Consider the following 18,265-nt stretch of genomic DNA (forward strand, 5'->3'; position numbering starts at 1 on the left):
GGAAAGTTATCTGATGCTCACCAGTAATTCCTCTCTGAACAGCTAAAATAAGCTGCTTTGAAGTGGCCTAGTCAAAGTCTGGAGTTATTGTGGCATCCCCTTGAAAGGAGGTTGTTAGTTCAGTTGTTGCTGCCAAGGTAGACGCAACCATATATTATTAGGTTTATNGGGGGATCACATTGGGTCTAATTGGTTTGGATTTCACTTTTCTCTTAATGGTCATAATTTAAAAAAATTATAATTTATTACTTTTCAGTTTTTTTCTAAAACTTTTACTGTAAATCTAAAATAAGTTTTAAATCTGCATCTTTTTGTTGATATTTCTATTACATTTGACATTAAGACAGTGATGTGAGCCTGATTTTATTAGTAATGTGCTGACATTTTGTTTATTAATGCAAACAATACAAATATCAACTAATTAAGAGTCGTTTCTGCTTAGTTTTACAGCCACACCTTTAAGAAATGTCCGACCTAGAATAAATAATACATTTAGAGTTTGTGGAAAAGTAGAAACAAATCTCCTGCATTTTTTTCCATTCAATTTACTTTTTGTTGTCAAGAACTAAAGGTCCAAAGCATGCAGAGACAGAACAATGTAACATAAGACACCGAGTAAACTATTAAATTATACATCCTTCAAAACAATGAAACGTTTGTTTAACTTAACCTCAATATACTCACAGAAAACTAAAGTTCTGCTGCAAATGCATGAATAATAAGCCTAGAACTGGTACAAAACCATTCATGGCATTTCTTAGTGAAATAAAAAAAAAAAAAAAAAGAGCAAAAAATTCTGAAAAGTGTGGCGTGCACTTATAAGCAGCTCAGAGCTACACTTGAAAAATTTAGATCAAAGCATATTCACGTGTTTGCATGGTCTAGTCAAAGTTCAGGACCAAAGCTAATTGAGAACACTGAAAATGTGAGGCATGTTCACATTTTCTTTCCATCTAAACTACCTGAGCTGGAGCCATTTTTTCCAAAGAAAATTGTTTATGTTGCACACAATGCATCACATAATGCCTCATAAAAACACATTTGTAGTTCTACTATGACAAAATGAATACTGTGAATACTTCTGCAAAGCTCTTCTTGTCCTGCTGATTAAGAAAAAAATGAATAAAAACATCTCAACTTATCCATGTAATCCAGGTCTTATGGTCTACAAAATATTATTTAGTTATAAAGCAACTTAAAGGTGACCATTTATGCTTCCTTAACAGGCTACGGCTACAAAACATGTCAACATATTTTTGCACAGAGTTATTTTTAGATAATGAGATTTTACTCTGGTTCCTTTCAGACAGAGCTGCTTTAGGGCGTCTTGTCACTTTAAATCCAAACAGGTGCTTCTGAGCATGCAGTGATAAAACCAGCTGAGCTTTTCAGTGAGCTCAGCTGCACTGAAAAAAAAAAAAAAATGGAACTCAACTTAAAGAAAATTTGTTAATATATTACATGTGGCCCTTTAAACTCCTAATTACATCAATTACTCCCTCAAGTTTTTCACAAACCTGTAAAATGAACACAAAATCAACACATCCCCACATTCTTTTCACATTTTTACTGCAAAGTTCCCTCAAAATTGGCCAAAAACATTGGGTTTAAGTGACTGCCGTCCCAGTTGACATCAAATCATAGTCCGTGAAAGTCACGCTTAACATCATATATTAGCGCAAATAATGTATGAAAATTTGTAAAAAAATTCCTTACAAATTTTCTAAACTGGCATCACAAAATAAGTGATTTTGATTGCTAAAAAAAACCACAATCACAAAAATCCTGAATGCACTGATTGGTGTGAAAAGACTTTCAATATTATTTAATTTTAAGAAATACTTAATGAATGCTGAAGCAAACACCAATTTATTGATATTTTAACAATTTAATGGGTTTTATCAATATATTCTGGCACAACCGGCCCTTTAGGAACATTCAGATTTTTGATATGGCCCAAAGTGAAAATGGGAAACCTCTGATTCATAAGTATGTCAACCTTAATGTACTTACTTTTCATTATAATACAACTTCATATATTTACTCGGAAAAACTTAATTTGATTACTTGTAACAAATTTAAAAAAATTAAGTTGGACTACCGGAGTTTTTTCCAGTGTGCAGTTGCTAGGTAACGGTGACTCAAGAGGCTTTTGAAACGGCTCATTTTCCAGACACTAAAAAAACGTAACTTTTTCCTGAAAACTGTTTGGGTCGTTTTCTTTTAAGCTTTTTGTAGAATCAGTAAAAAGTTTAAAAACATGCAGAAATGTTCACGTTTAAATATGAACCTCAGCGTAATGAAGCTCCGTAAACGTGTGGCTTCAGCAGTAAGGGAGTTGCCCGTCCTTCAGGATGTCAGGAAACGGCCAGTCGTCCTCGTGAGGAGGCGTCGGTACGGGACGACGCTCCTGCTGAGGGGGCGGAACGGGGAAAGATTGAGCCACGCCTTCAAACGGTGCGACGTTCAGGTCGTTTCCCAGCATGCAGCAGCTCCCCTGCTGCTCAGTGACGCTGAAGATGGAGGCACTCGCTTTGTATTCACTTTGTCTCGGCTGACGGGAGTTTCCTGGGTTACGCTGGACGTAATCTACGGTCCCTCCTCGATCTTCTTCGCAGCTGTAGCCAAAGCTGCGTTCGGGCTCCATGTTCTCCTCCAACCCGGTGAAGTTATCAGACAGAATCATGTCTTCCACCCGGCGCGGACAGATGGTTTCAAAGTAGGACCCTACGTCCACGTGACCCACTGGGTCCGTGAAGAGCTCGGTTATGTCCCGGATGGATTCTTGTTCTGTGTTGGTTGAGAGGTCCGTCAGCATCTGAGCTGAGAAATCACAAGAGTCGAGAGACAGCGGAGAGAGCTCTGGGGAGAAAGGAGGAGAATCGTCCTCGTTTTGGGCGAGAACAATAACATTTGGGTGTTGGTTGTTTTCATTGCGGTAGCCAATTGGATTCATATGGTTTTGGTGACAGGGATATTCAGACTGAAGGAGGTCTGCCTCCAGAAAAACCTCTGAGAACTCAACAGCTTTGTTTCTTCTTTTTTCATTGGTTTGTCTCATCTTGTTTTGGTTGTTGGTGGATTTTCTTTGTTTATCGTCCAGCTCCTTTGGTTCCCCGGCAACAGAAGCGTCGCTCCTCGACTTTGAGATGCCCTTTGCATCTGTTTGACCTCCGCTCTGATCAGGACCCTGCAGAGCCTCGCTCTGGGACGTGGAGCCCTGCGGCTCCAGAGGCTCCTGTGTGTCCTTAACATAAAGGGCTGACGCCAGACGATGGTTCGCTGCTTCTATATCTGCAAATTTCCTGTTGAGAGATAAATAACCATCAGAGAACAAAATCATTTTCTTTTTACTGTGCAGATCTTAAAGGGGCAATATTAAGTAAATATTTTTTAGCTTTACGTCCTGTTGTAATATTATATCCTCATCAAGGAGTGTTGCTTTGATTCTTTAATGCATGTTTGAGAAAAACTTTGAATCTCCATGGTAACCATTCAGCTGTGCAAAACGCCTGGTTGGACCTAGCTCCGCCTTCAAGACGTAGCTCCTCCTTCTGGAGCTGCAGTTTAGAAGTTTCCAAGCTTGAGCCTCACAGAGCATTCCTTCCCTTCCAACTTGCCCACTCAGCTCCTTCAGACTAGCCACCAGCAATTAGCAAACATCAGCTGAGCTCATTGTAGCAGCTACTTAACGCTGGTAAAAATGTTGTTAATAGAGGAACATTGTTATTATGACGACATCTCAGAAAGAGCAGAAGTTTTTAAAGAGACAGAGGCCGAATTTCAAGGCGTTAAACTACAAAGTCAGATTTTCTTTAATCATACTAGACATACACAGCATTTTATTAGCAACTGAAGGTAACAGTTGCTATGGAAACACATAACACTGCCCCTTTAAAAAGCAGATCAGCCTCCATCACCTCCACCCCGTTTGTTTTTTTTGTTTTGTTACATCAGTGTAAATGTGTTTTATTTTAGGTTTTGTCTAATTACTTTAGATTGTTCTGGATCCTGAGCTGATTTTGTCTTGTAGGTTAGTAATTGTAAAATCCAAAATAAAGTATTTATAAAGTAAAAGCAGATCAGAACCTCTGCTTTGATTGCTTACGTATCTTCGAGTTAAAATTTTGCAGCAACCTCTTGTAATATTAGCTTGGCACAGGAATCTGCGACATTTACAATCCAAAGAGAACCGCTATTTAATTTCTATTTTGAGGTTTTAAAAACAAAGAAAAACAAAACTTTTGCTAAATGAGCATGGACACCTATTCTTCTCCAGGATGTTAATATTTGTGGACAACCGTCTAAAATAAAGCATAAAGTTACCAACCTAATAAAAACAGATCTGTACTTTTAGTGTCATTATTTAGTGGAAATCTAAAGAAATTGTTCGCTGAAAAGATGCTAAAATCGAAACTGAATTTGTTCGTTTATTTATTGCACTGACGTACCTCTGGATCATGTTGTGCAGGAAGCGGCGGTGGTTGACCTGCCGCTTGGACGGACGGCTCTTCCGGGGCTTTTGAAGAGTCCGCATCATGTGACCTGCTGCTGAAGTCACAAAGGTGAAGAGGTCACGACCCCACGGGACACCTCGCTCCAGACCGGGCTCCAGACTAGCAGAGAAGGACGGCCGCATGGCTGCAGAAAGCAAATAGTTTTGGATTTTGTTCTTTTCATTAAAATGTATTAAGTGGCTTTATTTACCTACATCAACAAAAACAGTTTTCTCTGCAAAATAAAGTCATGAGTTTTCTGAAGTTTAACTAAAAGCTTGAAGAGCGTCAAACATTTTCTCCCAACATCATTCTGATCATGAAATTTTTACTGTATTTGTGTTATTTAATGATGCATAAAAAAGTATTCAAGCATTGACAACCAAATAACTCTCAGAAGCAGCGTTTCTCTTTTCAGGGAGCAAAAAGCTCCTCATGTACGACACAGATACATATTTAAATAAAACATGTACTTCAGATATTCATGAACATGAATTCTTTAAAATGCCAAAGAATTTTTATTTGTACCTTAAATAATGTGGTTAATGTTTTCCTATTTCTGCTCTCTTGTGTCTTATTTTTTAATTGCACTGTCCACAATTAAAGTTTGTGTAAAAATGACAGAAATTTCCTGGTGTCAAAATTTTATGTACAAAATTACCAGAACAAAAACAATCTAATTTCACTCAAAAACATTCCTGCCTTTCTCTGTTCCTGTGATACAACTTCCTTTTTATACATTAAAAATAGATGAGAGGACTGATATTTATAATTTACTGGTTTGTTCATTGCCATCTTAATTCCTATGTAACAAATGCTAAAATAAGAATATTTAATGTTAATGAGTAGATAATGTCAATTTAAGCACAGTTTTGAGAAATGAGATTAGAAGAGGCAGAACATAAAAAAATTAATGGTTTATAATGTCAAATATTTTGACAGTTTTTCCAATAATAAATCACTTTAAAGGGTCATTAGATAGAAATAGATATATGCTGCTTTTATTTATGTTTTTATGTAAAATTTACATTTAATGCCCACAACTGAATAACAGAACAAAATCAGTTTTATACATACATATTATTTTTAGTTTGGAAATATTCTTATGATTTTTTAAAATTGTCTACAAACATCATTATGCCATAAAAGAAACCGTATCCATCATTTTATTGCAAAAGTTACTGTTTCTTATTTTACTTCCAAATTAATCAGATATTAATCAAAAATATGTTGCTGTTTATCAGCAACATAAAACTGCTTTTCATGTTGTTGGGCTGAAGGCAAAAATGAAACTTTTATTGTAAAGATTGCAGATTCCTGTCCCAACTTATGTCTTATAATTATAATAGCAATAAATGTCTCTTACCGTTCAGCCTGAATGTTGCCGCATGTGTTAGAAAGTCTCTGCAAGTGCAAGCTGCACTGAAGGAAGACGAGGTGCAGCTCTCCAGAGATGTGTGTGTGTGTGTGTGCGTGTGCGTGTGCGTGTGCGAGAGAGAGAGAGAGAGAGAGAGAGAGAGAGAGAGAGAGAGATAGAGAGAGAGAGAGAGAGAGAGAGAGAGAGAGAGCAGTTATTGTAGCTTCAGATTAAGTCAAGAGTCAGTCATCAGCGCTGATTGCAGACACGCACACCCCCTTTGCTCCGCCTGGTTTCCACCTTCACAAATTGACGGAGCCGATGAGAGGCGAAAGCAGCAATTATGTGAAAAGTCAACCGCTGCTTGTGGAGGAAGCGTGTGGGCTCCACGTCGTCTCCATTGTGAGCTGCGATTAGAAAGCGGCCAGTTTAAGACCAAGAAGCGCAAACACCGCAGTGATGGCTGCTAACGAGGCTTTAATTGGTTGGTTTGAACTCTGACCCCTTGTTATCACATTCTCAGGTGGAAGAGATCAGATGGTTGCTACTCGCTTTAATTGACCTTTTCACTTCAATGCGCCTTCCGAGTGCAGGTTTTTACATATCTATGGCAGCAGGTGGGAGTCTGTTTAATCACAAAGGAAACGCTGTTACACAACGTTTTATCTTCATTTACTGTCAATTCTCTCCAGTTTTATTTTTTAAATTAACAATGTGAAGTTCCATAAAAAAAAACGATATTGTGAATCATCCTGGGTTTTTAATGAAGTTTTTTTTTTGTTTTTTTTTATTGAAAAAAACATTTAATCCATCTCTGTTTATTTTTCCTTTCAAATTTCAGGTCTTATTGTTTTTGATGGGAGATATTTTCTCACAAGCTGTAATTCTGTCAATATCCATGAAACGGGATAAAAATCTAATTCCAAGTTTCTTTCTTAGTCTGAACGTCTGGAATTGACTATTTTCCAAGTCTCGACAAGTACAAGCAAAACTGAATATTTCAATCTTTCCGTATTAATTATTTTGTCTAAAAGAAGCATTAAAAAAAAAAAGAACAGATGTTTTAAATTGAATTTTTAACCTTTTAATTATCTGTCAATCAGAGCTTGTATTTTTGTCCAACTCACTGATCCAACAAATAACCAAAAATCAGAAATGCCTGTTTCACTGCTGTTTTGGTATCTAAGTCCATTTAGTTTTATTTTTAAACTGGATCAAAGATTCTTGAAGTGGGTTTAGTTTTCTGGAGTTTTGTGAAATTAAGATATTATAGAAATCATAGTTTCATTATTGATCTGGACAAAAAAGAAAACAACTGAGTGGATGTTTTGCAGTTAAATATTGAAAAAAAATCTAAAAAATCTGGGAAGAGTGTGGAATTTCAAAATGCAAACTCTTTTCTTTATTGTATCTATTATAAATTAAATTTAAAAAGAAAAAGAGCTTTACCCTTTCCTGTTCAACATTGTGTACTGTATTGATTAAATGTAATTAATTTAATTCTGTGATGTTTTTTTCTAATGGAAGTTACTTGAACTTTTTTTTTCTGAGAACGCAACAATCTGAGAAAGTCAGCAAGTCACTGATTTCAAATTGACATAATGTACAAATATCACAACAAACCATTACGCAAACAACAACCATGAATTTGTACAACGTAACTGATTTTCTGACAACTTTGCACAAAACATAAAGACAGAAAAGACAGGATGGGGTTAAAATATTATGTTCCTTCTGCTTTGCAAAGTGTCTTCACTTCACCTGCTTCATAGCAAAAAATAAATAACATCTTTATTTCTTTCTTTAATAACTTGACTCTTCTGTGAATCTTTGTGTTTCATCTCAGAAGAGGGAGCCACTGCTGCTGCGGAGCCCCGTCTATTTATAGAAACAACACATGTGCTTCTGACCGGAAAGCTGCAGAGTTTACTCCATAACTGAGCCTATACTTCAACAACATTTTAGAAAATAAAATCTGTGGTAAGTCATGTCTGAACTCAGAAGCGCGACAGTGTGAAGCTGTTCACATGTGCTGCTTTCCCACATGATAACAAGCTTTATCACACATTCCTGACAACCACGGCTAACCTTTGACCCGGCAGTAACATTTCTGCTACTTTTGCTCTTTTCTTGGTTCCTCCACGTTGAGCAGAGCCAGTGGGAACGGTGTTTGTTTCAGGGGCTTTGGGGGTTTAAAGAGGAGCCAAACTCAAGAGGTACGTTTGATTGTTATGATTCATATTTTTTCATAAAACTCGGGTTGTTTTCAGACGCTGCTCTATCCTCTTCTTTTTGCACCACTTCTGTTATTGTAAAGATAGATTGCTCTGGTAGAAATCCTCTTTTTGAAAACAGGAAGTGATATTATATTACGCTGAACCTTTGGGGCGGAGCTTTGTGAACTGACGGCATTTCTAATTGGTTGAATATCCTCAGTGATGCAGCTCATATTCTCTGTTAACTGGCTCAATTAACTTATCAGCAAGAAATATGAACTTTTGTTAAGTCAATTATTTCTTAATATTGACCAAAAAGTACTGGTGAAAAGTGAAAAATGCTTTCCCATGTTAAGAGGAGTGACTGAGTTAATTATTTCAAGTGTACTAAGACATTTGCGCTCGAAACTAGACTAAAACTACGTGTTGTTGTTTTCATCATATTTGGACCTGGATTGGATTATTTGGGCCGATTTTTAAATTAATTTCTGAAGTGAATGGATTACGCTGCAGGTTAATTATCATTAGCCTAATAGCATAATTGCCTGTCCTATTTTTTAAAATAAGACTTTGGCATTTATGCCACACATACCATAAAGGTAAATACATATCACACATTTCAATTTTTAAATATTTTCAATGAGAATCGTATATCATTCTCATTGTAAATATGAGAGTGATACCAATTAATTTTTAACCAAATTCATTGGTTTAAAATGACCAATGAATGACCACTGTCCTTTAAATGTTCTGAAGTCCAACATGTTCCTTCTGGTCAGACATTTCACCATGAACCGGGCCTGGGCCTTGTTTCAGGCTCACCCGTACATCAGCAACGTTCTGGGTTACACGGCACTGTTTGCCTCAGCGGACCTCATCCAGCAGAGAGTCCTGGGTAGAAATCCCGCCCCGGCGTCCGAGCGGTCCGCCAGGATCGACTGGCACCAGACGGCTCGAGTGGCGACTGTGGGCCTGTGTTTCCACGCCAACTTCAACTACCACTGGCTGCGAGGGCTGGAGAGGATGCTGCCCGGCGGCGGGCTGCGGGCCGTGACGAGGAAAGTGGTGCTGGATCAGCTGGTAGCTGCTCCGGTTACCATCAGCGCTTTTTATATCGGTGAGAATGCTGTTCAAAGATTGAGCTTCTTTTAAAAACCAACTATTTCTGACCTTCATCTGAAGCGTCTGAGAGGTGGGCAGACTCAGAGTACCCAAAAACTGTACTCTAGTAAAAATAGAACTACTTCAACATACTTTTAATCAAGTGATATAAAAAGTAGGCATCCAAGAAATCACTCAAGAGCAAAAGGTAAAAAGTTTACTCAAGCACTGAATAATTAAATCAAATTAGCAATCATTTAGTTTTTAAAAATTGCATCATCAGACGGGTCAAAATATTAAGTTAAGCGGAAATGTTGGTGTTTTAAGGACCTAAATGAGAATATTTCACATAAGTAACAAAAAAATATACAATAATTCTAAATCAATTTCTTTCAACACAAAACTTTATCAAAAACTGCAGATGTGTGTCTTTGTCTGGTGAGTTTTTGGTTAACAATGTTTGTTCTTCATAAAGAATCCAGACATTATACTCAAGTAGTAAGAGTAGAAATACTTAATAATAAAATTACTCAAGTAAAAGTAAAAAGTACAGCGAAGTAAAATTATTCCTAAAAGTACATTTTTTTCAAAAAGGTAACTCAAGTAAGCAGAACTATCCAACCCGGTGTACTTTAGATAAAATACCACAAGAACATTTTTGTTATACTGTATATTACAAATAACTGAGTATTCACATTAGTTTTTCTGACATTTTGTTGATCTATGTTTGTATTTGTGGAACAATGGCGCTGCTGACTCACTATTGATTGGAAATTTAGAATATCTCTGCAAAGAAAAAGGCCAAATGTAGGCATGGACGACTTGGCTGAGATGCAAAAACAAACTCTGGTCAACGAGTGTTTTGTTTCTTTATTAGTCACATTAAACAAACTCTGTCACTGTTTATCAGACTTTTCTAATTTAATAGCACAATAAATTTTCCAACACATTTTCACCTCTGGAGTTCAGTGAACGTGGAGTTATTAAATCTATACAGATGATGATGCCAGGTTGTTTTCTACTGAACAACATAAAGTCCAGACAGCTCATTTAGCAACATAATATACAACATTTACCCCTAAACCAAGAAGAAAAAGTCATATGCCTATTTTATCAGCTACAGCTCCTTCACTGCCCTTTTAGATACAGTTAAAAAGCCTTAAAATTAGTTAATCTTTTAATGTTGCAGCACAATTTCACACTGAATAACTTACAGGGTCCAACCTTTGATTTCAGTAAATTATTCATTGTGAAAATCCCACATTGTGAATTTATTTTTCGCTAAGTCGACGACCGTGCCACACATATTGGAACACCTAATAATTTCTGTAAATTAAATATAACAGAATGCTTTTCTTGTACAATTGCTGCTTCACTTATTTAAATGTCCACTCCTCAAAGTGGGGAAGATAAGAAAGCATGTAATTCATATGTGGTGAAACGAGTGTTGGTCCTTGTAATTCAAGAAATGGCAGAAAGAAAACAGTAAATCATCTAAAGTTCGCCCATAAAAAGAGCCATGGCAGTTTAGTTTGAAACCTTACATTTATCTATCCATCAAAGGACAATGTAAAAATACTTTGTAGAATGGATGAAAGAGGGACATTTATGGGTTGTCAAGTCTCAGTAACGCATTTTTATTTAAAAATAGTAGAAGGCACTGCAACATCTTTCAGAATTTATTGCCATCAAATCTATAAATCTAAATATATTGCACATATTTTTATGTATTTCTAACTTAAACATGTTGTAATTACTTCATGACTATATTTTTCATTTTACAAACACACTAATATCTAAACTGAAATCTTAATTCCCTTTGTTGTGAAATATTTGAATATCGTTAAATGGCTGTGCTGTTGATTTTGAAGAACTGGACAAACAATCACTACATGAGTATCTTAATTATCAGATCTGTCTTTCAGGTTTAAGCTTTTTAGAAAACAGAGATGACCTACTTGAAGACTGGCGACAGAAATTCTGGATGTCTTACAAGGTCTTAAATTTAATGTTTAGCTTTACTGGACTAAGAGACAATCATGCACTGTAGCTCTTAAATATCTGTCTGTCACTGCAGGCAGGAGTGGTGTACTGGTCAACGATGCAGGTCAGATACTTTGTTTTCCTTAATGCATTTACTTTATTCATTTATTCAACACTGGGTTTTGATTTTTAATCTGTTTGCTTCTTGTCAGGCTGTGAACTTTGCCTTTGTGCCCCCTGTGGCTCGTACTGCGTTTGTGGGAGGAATCGCTCTGACTTTCACCATCTTTCTGTGTCATCTCAGACAGCAGCGCGGACACAAACCTGACTAAACCTCAGACATTCATTTTTAGGAGACATATTGTTAAATACTGGCATTAACTGAAGCTCATTTAAGGAGGAGGTTATATGTGAAAACCCTGAAAGAATAACATTCACACGTTTGTGAATCAGATGATAGTCTCTTTCCAAGTTGTTCACTGTGATCTGTTTACAAATATTAAATAACTGAATGCATAGATGCCTGATCTTTGCTGTTCCTGTGGCTTTTAAATCTAGTAAACATGATTTCATGCAGCCTCCTGTGTGTGTAGGTTTTTTGTCCCTTTGTAACCAAAAAACTCCTCCATCTTTATTATGTCACGTCTGTTTTAATTTGTCTTATAAACTTGATTATTGAGATTCATACTGCTGACATTTTTTGTTTAATTCGTCTTAAGCAGCTCATAACACATGAAATTTATGTATTTCTGAAGCATGGAAAAGACATGCACAATATATAATAAATGTCAATATTACTGAAAAGTCCATTTATTTTAGTAACTCCATCACCATATAAGTGAAACACCATATATAGATAAATACACACAGACTGATGTTTTCAATTCTTTATTTTTGTTAATTGGACAAAACATTAAAATAGCACACTCTGATGCAAATAAATGTGCAAGTGAGTAGGAGGATCAATTTTTTTAAAAGGTGTACAACACAGAAACTACAGCTGACCATTTACAAGAAGTGATAAAAACGGTGCAAATAACAACAGGAATGTTATTTGTAATGAGAAAAACTGCACAAATAGCAGTATGCCCCAGACGCTGGGTGAAAGGTGGGGTAGACCCAGGGCAGGCTGCCAGTCCATTCCAGATAATTGATGCAATTAATGGTAAATAATTAGCTAAATGTACCACTGTTTATCATTAACAATTATAAAACTATTATATTTTTGGTGGTACGCATGCTCCAATGTACTTGTGGAATGTAAAAGCTATCTGGAACTCAATGGTATATTAAAAAAAACCCCATTATTTTTAAACGTTCTTTTCCTTTATCCTCCATCCTCTTCACATCTAGAATTAGCTCTTTTAATACGATAATATATAATCCAACTGGTTAATAATAGCCGATTTAGCTCACCTGCAAATTCCACTACACACCACTAGAGGCTCCATCCTCAAATTAACAAGCGGAAAACACAAGCTCCGCAGCCAATCAGAAGGCCGAGATTTCAGAACATTGCGTTATCGCGAGACGTTGTCCCTTCCTTTTCCCTTTTCGCTCTGAGTCCAAGATGGTAGGTACTGCTACCAGATATTGTAAAATATAACTGTTTTATCCATTGTCATCCTCTTTGTCAAACCATTGTATCTTGCTGATTAGTACATAAACATGTCCCGTAGGTATTTAGTGTGGGACTGTTGCTGTAATTTTCGATTATTTGTCCATATTATTCATATTGGCATAGCTATTTTGAAGCCGACATTGGTGCCGCTTTCAGTCATGTTGCTGACTTGAAGTTAGCCTTGCGAGGTTTTTTGAAAGCCGGATATTATTTTAAAACTCAGAATGCATTTGTTCACTTTTATAGCGATTCTAAGTATCAATCTGAGCCAAATAAAATGCTGCTGACAGTGATAGCTGTTTGCTAGGTGATAGCTGTTCGCTGTAGCGTCAACGTGTAAATTAGCTTCAGCTAGCTAAAGGGCTCTGATCTGTATTATGATTTAACTTAATGTTTTTGCTTTAATTCGGCTTTAGCAATGTATACTGTAAAGATAATGGTGGACCCTACATATGATTAGTTTGAAACAAAGATTTCAGGTGATTCAATGTGATTTTGTTCAAATCTTCAAGGGAGTCGACATCAGGCACAACAAGGACCGTAAGGTGCACAGGAAAGAGCCAAAGAGCGAGGATATCTATCTGAGGCTCTTGGTTAAGGTAAATAATTTTCTCCTCTCTTTAAAACCATAACTGATACTACTTATTGGTGCATAAAACTTTGAGTATGAATCTTGTGATTGTCAGACTCTTAAGTCTCTCATAACTTGTCATATTGGTTTCTTGCAGTTGTACAGGTTTCTAACTTGTCATATTGGTTTCTTGCAGTTGTACAGGTTTCTTGCCCGCCGCACAAATGCTCCCTTCAACAAGGTGGTCCTGAGGAGGCTGTTCATGAGCCGGACCAACAAGCCTCCCATCTCCATCTCTCGCCTGGTTAGTCAAAGATAGTTTAAAAATACTTTTCTGTATTGTAAGGCATAACTTTTCAGGTGGGTGCTGGTATGTTCAGAAATGTCTGTTTTTTTCTGTATGAAATGTGATTAATTTGTTTAGAGATCCTATTTTATGAGATGGTATACTGCAGTAGAGCACATTTTATCACCTCCTACACTCAAACTTAAATATTTTTAAAGGCCTTTCGGCATGTGATGTTGTAAAGAACACTAAGATTGTCCCAGCTTGCCTTCTTTTTGTTAAAGAAGCTATTTTTAACAAGTGGTTATCATTTAACAAGAAGAAAAAACTCAGTTCATTAAGGGGATCATTAACATTTTTAATGTAGGGTTCTGTTGGTTATGAGTAGTCAATATCTTACCTGGAGCAACAGATGTGTTGCATTGTTCTGGTTTGATGAAGCATTATTTTCAAGCTGATGCAAGTTTAAAAACAAAGATTTTTTTATTATGTAAAGAAAAAGCAACTTCAATTGTCAAAATGTCTTAGTGGTTCATGCAAGCAGTTTTTAATAACTTGCATTGATTAAATGCTTGCTTAAAAGTCCTACACTTTACTGTTCTGATGTTAGTGTTCATCTGAAACAAAGCTGATCATTTAAAGCATGTCAGAAGGTTAGAAAAAAAACTATGATAGAAAACTAAGGCAACAATAAAATATCCAAAACCATTTAATCTGATTTGCTGTAATGTTATGTGGGGGGTTGGGAGCTTTTCATGCCAAAATTTGAAAGGTTTTGACCATAAAATTAATGCTTTTGGTGCTTAATATTTAGTGAGATTAAAAAAAGAAATTGAAAGAGATGTTGACATCTTAATTTATAATTTATGGAAGAAAAATGATCAACCATAATAAAGTTGAAATCCTTTTCTCCTATTCATATCTATAGGTATATTTTCTACATGTCTCTTCCTCTGTTTGAAATATGTCCTCATCAGTTTTCCGGTCTGCCTGTTTTGTCTTTAATTAGATCCGTAAGATGAAGATGGCTGGTCGTGATAACAAAGTTGCGGTTGTCGTGGGAACAGTCACTGATGACATCAGGATTCAGGATATCCCCAAGCTCAAGGTAAGTGATCTTACTAAATCTACGTTTTCCTTCAAAGTATTTGATCTTATAAAGATTTAGATAATGTTCCTTCAGCATTGTGACCCTCTGAAGTTCTGCGTTTTGTTCTGTAGATCTGCGCTCTCAAGGTTACCGACCGCGCCCGCCGCAGGATCGTGAAGGCCGGAGGTCAGGTGATGACATTTGACCAGCTGGCTTTGAGTTCTCCCAAAGGACATGGCACAGTGCTGCTGTCAGGTACATGAACTTCTCCTGTTTCCTCCCACAGTCTGCCAGTTTAATCTGAGAAGGTAGAATCATTAATAAACTCTGTTATATAAGGACTCTGAGTCAGAACAAAGTCTCTGGATTGACAATCTTCACCAGAAATAAAGAAATGACACCAGCCAAAAATAGACAAAAAATTGACTTGGTCTTGTTTGAAATCTTGACACCAGGTAGCCACATTATATTGTTTTAAATTACTTTGACAAATTACTCATTATGTCAGACTTTCTGTTTGATTGAGGATTTAATTTGCTCACCATTTTGAATGAAAGATTATGGACAAATTTTGATTCTTCCAGTCTTTCTCTTGTCTTCCATTTTCATTTCGACAAATCTTAATAATGCCCAATAAAGTATAGTTTTCACTTTTATTCTAATTAGTCTTGTATGCTTAACTTTGCTGAATCCGATTTTAGTTTTAGCATTTTATCCCTTTACATGTTGTCTCTAGGCAGCTTCAAAGTTAGTTTGAACTGGTGTGTTTTTCTCAAACTGAGTCCAAAATGTTGTAATTAAAAGCAATACATCTATTTTGGGGGATTTTTCTTGCAAAATCAATGTCAAAAAAGGAAATGTCTTTAAAATGCATTTAGTTCAAGATAACCCATTCCTTATCTGATATTTTAAAGAGTTATAGATCTATAAACAGTAGATCTAGACCCTAGATCTACTGTTTAACGTAGTTAAACTTTTGTGCGACTAGTAGATGAGACATGTCTGCTGTTACAAGTTCAGTGCTAATACTGAGTACTTAAATATCCAGAATGTTCTAAAAATTCAGAAAAATATGGAAAGTTTGGCTTTTTCAAACGAAAAATGTGTAGAAATCTTATTTATTCTTTTCATTTTGAAACAATCTCAAGTCTCTTTTAGGAGCCTGACAACATGAATGATTGCGAATTGTTCTTTTAATCAAGCCTTTAAGAGTTTTATTTCCCTGTCAAAATGAATCAAAGTTGCTCCTTGTTATACCCGACATTTCTTCTCTGCTGTTGTAGCGTTTCCACATGTGTGCTATAAATGTGGATTATTATCTGTGCTAATGTAGAGATCTAAAACTGATGATGATGATGTCAGAGATTTTACTGTCTGTATCTGACGTTACATACATCTTTTCCTTTTCAGGGCCCCGTAAAGGCAGAGAGGTGTACAGGCACTTTGGAAAAGCTCCTGGAACCCCTCACAGCCACACCAAGTACGTCTGCACCCAACATGAAACCAACACAGCATCACATGGTTAAACACAGTTTAGTTTATTAACCAACATTGGTTCCTCTTAAGTCCAATATTTTGACTGCAAATTGGTAAAACTACAAAATTCAAAAGGTACTGGGTCATCAAAACAGCTTAGATTTGAGCTATTTCCATCTGATGAACACCATGGTGTGCCTAGTTTCTTACTTCCCCACATTGTTTCCACTTAAAAGCAGAAACCACACAGTTTCCTTTGATACTTTTAATGCTGTGCTGTGATTGTAGAGAAACATTTGCTAAAAAAAAAATGCAAAATTTAATGCACCTTTTATAATCTGATCCTTTTGACATTTTTTCTAAATTTACCTAAATTGTCTTCAGTCCAATCTTGAAACTTTTGGAGTTTCTCTTTGATGCTTTCAAACATCTTTATTTCACAAAAGTGCCTCTAAAATGTGACGTTTTCTTATTTTACCAATAAAATTTTAGTTATTTTGAACATTTGATTAACATGAAATTGTGTTAGACTTATGAAACAGAGAAAAAGTTCTGATGCTTTTTGCTCTTAAAATCTCTCCAGTTTTAATCGTTTTGTACCACAAACGTTTCAGGTGTAAAATGAAGCTGCCTCTAGGCCTGTCACAAAAACTAATTTTGCTGGACAATAAATTGTCCCTAAACTTATTGCGATAAACGATAACATTGTTTTGAGAACATTTTCAAGTAATATAGCAGCATAAAAATGCAAGAACACTTTCTGAAAGATCAATAAACTTTAAATTCTCATGAACTTTTAAACAGTGGAACTGTTAGATATTTGGAATATCCAAAATAAAGAAAGCAACAGATACGACAAATAAAATAAATTATGAAGTTTCTGTAAACAAAATTATCTATAATAAAAAAAACAAAAAACGAAGGGATAGTTGAGACCAAAACACCAGACTGCTGACTTTGATCATCCAGATTTTGGTAAAAAGAGGAAAAAAAGAGAAACGCTAAATCAAGCAAAAGAAAATTATTGAGTTTCTTTTCATTTATCATGCGATGAGTTGATTTATTGTCTTTTGTGACAGTCCTAGCTGTGACTTATTAAAGGTTTTCTCCTACTTTGAAAACTTCTAACAATTTTCTACATTTTAGTAATTCATTCATGATTGCTGGTGAATGTGGTTCTGTATCTAATATTATCCAGCAGGAAGTCGATCATATGTATTTCAAATTGATCACTGGTTATAATCTATGTTTTCTAAGAGTGTTGAAATGCTAGAAATGGGGTGTAATACAAAATTTATCAAGAATAATTATCAAGAAGAAATAAAGTGAAATACAGTAGTTGGGTAGTTATTTTGGTTTTACTGAGGGTCCTAATTTGTCATATTTTTAGTCAGCTGACCCAACACAAAATAGGAATGGGAATAATCTAAAGTAGAAATCAAATTAAACTGAGATATTTTCTAAAGTGAAATGATTTGAAATGTTTTCTTTACTGGTATAAAGTGGAAGGGATGTTATCACAGGTGGATATAAAGAGAATCAAATCCACATCACCACACTGAGATACGGTGTTTTAGAGGAAAGGGAACCACAATCAATAACTGAAATTCATGAATACTTGAAACCACCCCCTCCAAAAATTATTTTAAGTCTATTTTAATACTTCATATCTCAAATATACCTTTATTTATTAATGGAAACTGTATTAGTACTACAGTAGAAGCTAGTTGCAAGTTACAGCCAGTCGTCTTCACAAGTGGACAAATATTTCACAAATATTTCAGTCTAATTCCAGAGAAAAATGCATTGAGGGTTTCACTGTACTGGTTTACAGGAACAAAGATTATTTGAGATTTTGATTTGTCCTAATTTCTATTCTCTCCTCCTCTCCAGGCCCTACGTCCGCTCCAAGGGCAGGAAGTTCGAGAGAGCCCGCGGTCGCAGATCCAGCCGTGCTTACAAGAACTAGTCTCGTTTTTGTTTTTCATGCAGTCTGACAAATAAAAAGATGATTGGCTGTCCAAAAACACCCTGTCTGCGTTTTATTGAACACCTCAAGAATGGGTTG

General features: G+C 35.9%; 3 protein-coding genes across 4 annotated transcripts; 2 read left to right on the forward strand and 1 right to left on the reverse strand.

Moving 5' to 3' along the window:
* Positions 1-950: 950 nt before the first annotated feature.
* On the reverse strand, positions 951-5,974 carry c16h19orf85 (chromosome 16 C19orf85 homolog). Its single transcript, XM_008431608.1, has 3 exons — positions 5,863-5,974; positions 4,452-4,641; positions 951-3,305 (listed from the first exon to the last, which is right to left on the reverse strand). The coding sequence occupies exons 2-3, from the start codon at positions 4,637-4,639 to the stop codon at positions 2,324-2,326; spliced, it is 1,170 nt and encodes a 389-aa protein (XP_008429830.1). The 5' UTR covers positions 4,640-4,641; positions 5,863-5,974; the 3' UTR covers positions 951-2,323.
* An 83-nt stretch (positions 5,975-6,057) lies between these two features.
* LOC103478098 (mpv17-like protein) lies at positions 6,058-11,729 on the forward strand. 2 transcript variants are annotated; one of them, XM_008431595.1, is made up of 7 exons: positions 6,058-6,337; positions 7,700-7,833; positions 8,006-8,069; positions 8,849-9,186; positions 11,096-11,166; positions 11,248-11,277; positions 11,366-11,729. In XM_008431595.1, the coding sequence occupies exons 4-7, from the start codon at positions 8,859-8,861 to the stop codon at positions 11,483-11,485; spliced, it is 549 nt and encodes a 182-aa protein (XP_008429817.1). In that variant the 5' UTR covers positions 6,058-6,337; positions 7,700-7,833; positions 8,006-8,069; positions 8,849-8,858; the 3' UTR covers positions 11,486-11,729. The 2 variants fall into 2 exon arrangements, with proteins under 2 accessions (XP_008429817.1, XP_008429816.1); XM_008431594.2 differs by lacking the exon at positions 6,058-6,337 and adding an exon at positions 6,369-6,470.
* Positions 11,730-12,622: 893 nt separating this feature from the next.
* On the forward strand, positions 12,623-18,226 carry rpl18 (ribosomal protein L18). Its single transcript, XM_008431593.2, has 7 exons — positions 12,623-12,726; positions 13,287-13,373; positions 13,542-13,649; positions 14,641-14,739; positions 14,853-14,976; positions 16,132-16,201; positions 18,091-18,226. Exons 1-7 carry the CDS (start codon positions 12,724-12,726, stop codon positions 18,164-18,166), a joined length of 567 nt encoding a protein of 188 aa, XP_008429815.1. The 5' UTR covers positions 12,623-12,723; the 3' UTR covers positions 18,167-18,226.
* The last annotated feature ends 39 nt before the right edge of the window (positions 18,227-18,265 follow it).

This window comes from Poecilia reticulata, linkage group LG16 (assembly GCF_000633615.1).
Source record: "Poecilia reticulata strain Guanapo linkage group LG16, Guppy_female_1.0+MT, whole genome shotgun sequence".
NCBI lineage: Eukaryota > Metazoa > Chordata > Actinopteri > Cyprinodontiformes > Poeciliidae > Poecilia > Poecilia reticulata.